Source organism: Leptonotus elevatus, chromosome 3, assembly GCF_054856555.1.
Source record: "Leptonotus elevatus isolate MCC_2025b chromosome 3, RoL_Lele_1.0, whole genome shotgun sequence".
Classification (NCBI taxonomy): Eukaryota; Metazoa; Chordata; class Actinopteri; order Syngnathiformes; family Syngnathidae; genus Leptonotus; species Leptonotus elevatus.
In genome coordinates, this window is record NC_141241.1 from 20,662,523 (window position 1) to 20,667,274 (window position 4,752).

A 4,752-nucleotide genomic window follows, 5' to 3' on the forward strand; every position below is an offset into this window, starting at 1 on the left:
ATCAGATTCTGCCTTAATTTGAATTAAAGCCTTTATAAATATCAACACCAAACACCATAATCGTCTTGAAAAATGTGACTTAATCTCTAAATATGCTGTGAGTAGAGATTGCAGAATTAGCTCTCATTAGTAAGTTTGTTTGTCACAGACGGTGGTAAATCTTCTCATGCAACACATAACTTCCATTGGGTTTCACGTCCATTAACCCAGAAACTACAAATTCTTCTTTACCAGCACTGCATCCCAGTAAGTAGCTTTTTTAAAAATGTATTATTATTATTATTATTATTATTACATGGATAGAAACACTGAAAAGTTGACTGCAACATTCACTATTTATTGCACAATTTTGTCATTCCTTGTAAAAGAAACAATAACCCATTCCATTTACCAACACATTTTTTGAAGGGCAACATTTTTACTTGCATACACAAAGTGAATGAAGACAATGTCCTGTTAATGGGAAAACATAAATGACACATTTGTAAACTAGCTTGTTTAATTATTCAGTGTTTTAAGTGTGCTGTTCATAACATTTGGGGATCATCCATAGTCCCTTCGTGCATTCAAATTCTCATTTAGTGCAAATTTGACTCGACATAATGAAAGCAACAACCGACCAACGACATGATAAGGCAACAATTATAAATATATAAAAATAGTCAACAGGGAACTCTCTTTGTTACAAAAAATGTACAAAGTTTTTGTCTTGCACCAGTGAGATTGACATATTTTTCAGTTCCTCGACTGACCTCACTGCCTTGTATCCGAGTTGGTGGAGAACCTTTTGACACACGGTCTGAGTGTATTCTACCATGTCATAAGAGAGTTTCAAGCGCCAACTCTCCGCATTCGCTGCGGAGTCTCGTACTGTACCGAATTTGTGTTTCGCCGATGGCTCATTGCTGCCGCGAGTGTTCGCGTGTATCCAGTCTTCCACATTTTTATCCATGGGCAGCCCCAGATAGTCATAGATCTCCTTCGTTTTGTGGAGTGGGTTCTTAGCCAAATCTTCATAACGAACCAACATATATTTCCCTTTCAGCCAAAATGGATGGCTGAGACCAGTTGAAACTGAGCTTCGGTAGTCTTCACAGACAACAGTGAGCTGACTCAAGTCAAGATTATAGGGCTTCCGCCCTGTGGCCCTCCATATACGCCACAGCCGGTATGTATCCCTGAACGTCTCGATCCGGGATGATAGGATACCACGAGGGTCTCTGACAAGTTGGATCACTTTGATATTCAGTCTGGGGTCCTCCAACAAGGCGCGCAAATCCCCAATCTCTGGCACACGGACAATCTTGATGGCCACATGCCGTTTCTCCCGACAGGCTTCGGTTGCCAAGGTCATGTTCAGAAGTGTACATTTCTTAACGCAGTCCCCCTCTTCCACATTAACGTCGGCGGGGCCGAAGGCGTCACATACTGGTTGCTGGCACAATGCTCGGCTCGCGCCACGGCGGAAAAGCTTGTCTGTGGTGTGGTTGGTGGGAGTTGGTTTGATGTAGCTCTCAAGGAAATAGAGGTCGCAACCATACAGGCTTCTCAAGAGGTCTCGGCTAGCCCCCAGCATCACACGGCGGTCTGCTGTGTTGTGGCTATGGGACAGGCGGGGGATCAGTGTGTTCTGGACATGATAAAGAGGCTCAAACAGGTAAAAAACTTCTTGGTGCTGGTTGAGAAGTTGCCCAACAAAGGAGGAGCCGCTGCGTGTGGTGGCCAAGATCAAAACGTGGGTTTTGCGGGATGCGTTCATGTAAAAGAAAGGGTAATCTTCACAACCTGCTGCCCCTCGTTCAAAGGGAGGTTCGGTCTCCTGATCCCCCAGACCGCAGTTCTGTGGGCTGGGCAATGTGCACAACTGGAAAGGCTTGGAGGTGAGCGTACGGATGGCCGTGTACTGGATGGCGATGGAGGCCAAGGCCAGCACGATCACTGCCTTCCAGGAACATTGCATGGCGGAACCACTTCATTTAGACTCAGGGATCCATGTCAGGTTCTCCCTGCAGACAAACAATTTACAGGGGAGTAAGAAATTTAACTTAGGGATGTTCAATACCACCTTTTTTTTCCCAGACCGATACCAGTACGAGTATTAAACTCTTGACTAGTCACCGATACTAATACCAAGTACACCCTAAAAAGAGATTGGTCAAATTAACCAAAAAAACGTTAAATTTGACTAATCTAGCTGGTAGTTATGTGTCCCACAGATTATTTGGTCTCAAGAATGGTAGGTGTTTTCAACCAATATATATTGGTGATTGGGCCAACCAATACAAATTGGTCTTTCTGACCAAGATATTGGTTCATTTATGTTAGACGCTGACATTTTTGGGGGAATTCCGCGGTTCACAGGATTACCGAAAAAAAGTACCACTGATAGTCATTCATACCCATGTAAGTGGGGCGAAATTCATTCTTCAGATTTGACCCATCCCCTGAGGGAGCGGTGAGCAGCAGCAGGGGCTGCGCTTGGGAATCATTTGGTGACCTAACGCGTAATGCTGAGTGTCGAGCAGGAAGGCAAATGGGACCTATTCTTATAGTCGTTGGTATGACGCGGCCATTGATTGAACTCACAACCTCCCAGTCTCAGGGTAGACACTACCACTAGCCAACTGAGCTGATCACGCTATAGTGACACACATTTCCATTTTTAAACACTATACTATTTACATCATATATAATAACCACTCATAATAATTAATAAATACATTTAGAATACAATACATTTATATAATACATGATCTAACTAGATTTACTTTCTATTGTAACCAATTTCATTGGTTGTTTGGCTAACCAATAAAATTGGCATGCCCGTAACCACCCGGAATGGTCAATGTCTGAACAATCTATTGGTTAATCAACCAATATGAGCTTAACCAACTAGATTGGTAGTTTTTTTTTTAACCATGGCATAGCTCAAGTGATAGAGTGGCCTTCTCACATGCTGAAGGTTGTGGAATTGTTCCTGAACCCTTGAGTGATTTTAAAAAATAATTTTATTATTATTATTATTTAATTATATAGGCCTATAATATTTTACGTTTTTCCGAGTGTTTAGACTGGGACTGATTATATATAGTGTTTTCAGAGAAAAATTTACTGTGTGGGTAGTTTAGTATAATTGAAAAAATATATGTAGAATTTTATTTTTTATTAATTGGAATTTTTTTAAATGGGCAAATAAAGCAGCAGCACCACTTTCTTTTAAGGTGGAGATTAAAAGACTGGCAATCCTCACACTACCCACTTTATTTCACTCCCGTAGCTCAAGTGGAGGTGGAGGACAATGAAGCATTCAGTACAAGACAAAATGTGAAAAGACTTGAAAAAAAATAAGATCCTCCTATTGAGGACAAAAATCCTATTTGAATAGTAATGCTCCACTCAAAATGGAGAGACTTGTGACTGCTTATATTTGAAAAGTAGTCTTATTAATTATTAATCTTTATTTTTTATAAGCTAACACTATTTGTAGGTAGTTGATATGTATTCTCACTTTCTGCCAACTCCAACATCTATACATTAAGTATCACTATGGCCTGATTGAAGAGTACAAACCAACCTCATATTACCCATAACAAACGAGAGTAAAGCTACACAAACAATGTCACGTCAAGGGGAGAGGTTGCTCCAAGTGAAAAGAAAAATCATTTCCAAAACAGTGAATCACAAGCGTGTGCCTTCATGCAGGAAGCTTTGATGATGTACAATAAATAAAGCCTCTCATCATCCCCACATCTGACAGAATTACATGTGTCAGCTCCAACAGAGAATACATTTGGCATCACTTCAAATTCTTTCAGCGCAAGTTAAATATACGCTGCTTTGAAATAATGAAATGAGCTTGCTTTTTCCTTGGATAAATGGCGATAATGGATAGGCTGTGAGCTTACATTACTGAGAGGAATTTACACGGGAGCTGATTTTAAACCCAGGGTGAAATTTCCACCACATAAAGCTCACATAAACTGTAGTGTATGTAGACCGCAGTGAACAGGTTGAGCTTGCTGATGAGCTGATGTGAGATGGTGTCATGCTCACTAATGCTAGATAAGGCAGCAGTGCTGCACAAACAAATGCATCCCACCCAACCAGCAAGTGCTCAAAAACATTGCGTTGAAATGTGCGTGCATGCAGTCAAACCCTTCACCCAAAACACGAACAACGGTCGTTTTCATCCATTTGTCTCACCTTGTTGGTAACAGGAGTGTTCTCATGATGCTCATTGCTCGCTGCTTCCTTTTAGTGCTCACAAATGTTTCCATACGTGCGCGCCCTTCTCGAGTGGAGGGCTGATCCTCTGCCCTGATATTATGTATCGTTCAAAGCATGCTTCGTCAGAACAGTTCGGTCCGGATCATGTAGAGGGAGAAGTGCAGGAAAAGTGGAGCGGCCGTGATGTTATGATCGCGCAGTCAAGGGGTGAGGCGGAGGCGGAGCGTAGAGGCAGCTATAGTCTTCTTTTTAATAATGCGTGTGTGTGAGGTATATACAAGGACTGATTGTCTGGACCACACAGACCCCTCCTCTTTTCCACCTGCTTCTCTCTCTCTCTCTCTCTCTCTCTCTCTCTCTCTCTCTCTCTCTCTCTCTCTCTCTCTCTCTCTCTCTCTCTCTCTCTCTCTCTCTCTCTCTCTCCTCGCCATCATCATCACCATCATGCTCTGTCCTCTCCTGCGATATCACAGTACTCCCTCCGTTGCCTCGTTCCATCAATCCACCCAATGACATTCAGTCCAC

The 4,752-nt window shown here is 42.2% G+C and overlaps 1 protein-coding gene across 1 annotated transcript; it reads right to left on the reverse strand.

The window, feature by feature from the left end:
• Positions 1-316: 316 nt before the first annotated feature.
• Positions 317-4,526, reverse strand: chst1 (carbohydrate (keratan sulfate Gal-6) sulfotransferase 1). The gene is made up of 2 exons (XM_086072477.1): positions 4,204-4,526; positions 317-2,006 (listed from the first exon to the last, which is right to left on the reverse strand). The coding sequence occupies exon 2, from the start codon at positions 1,958-1,960 to the stop codon at positions 683-685; it is 1,278 nt and encodes a 425-aa protein (XP_085928603.1). The 5' UTR covers positions 1,961-2,006; positions 4,204-4,526; the 3' UTR covers positions 317-682.
• Positions 4,527-4,752: the final 226 nt, after the last annotated feature.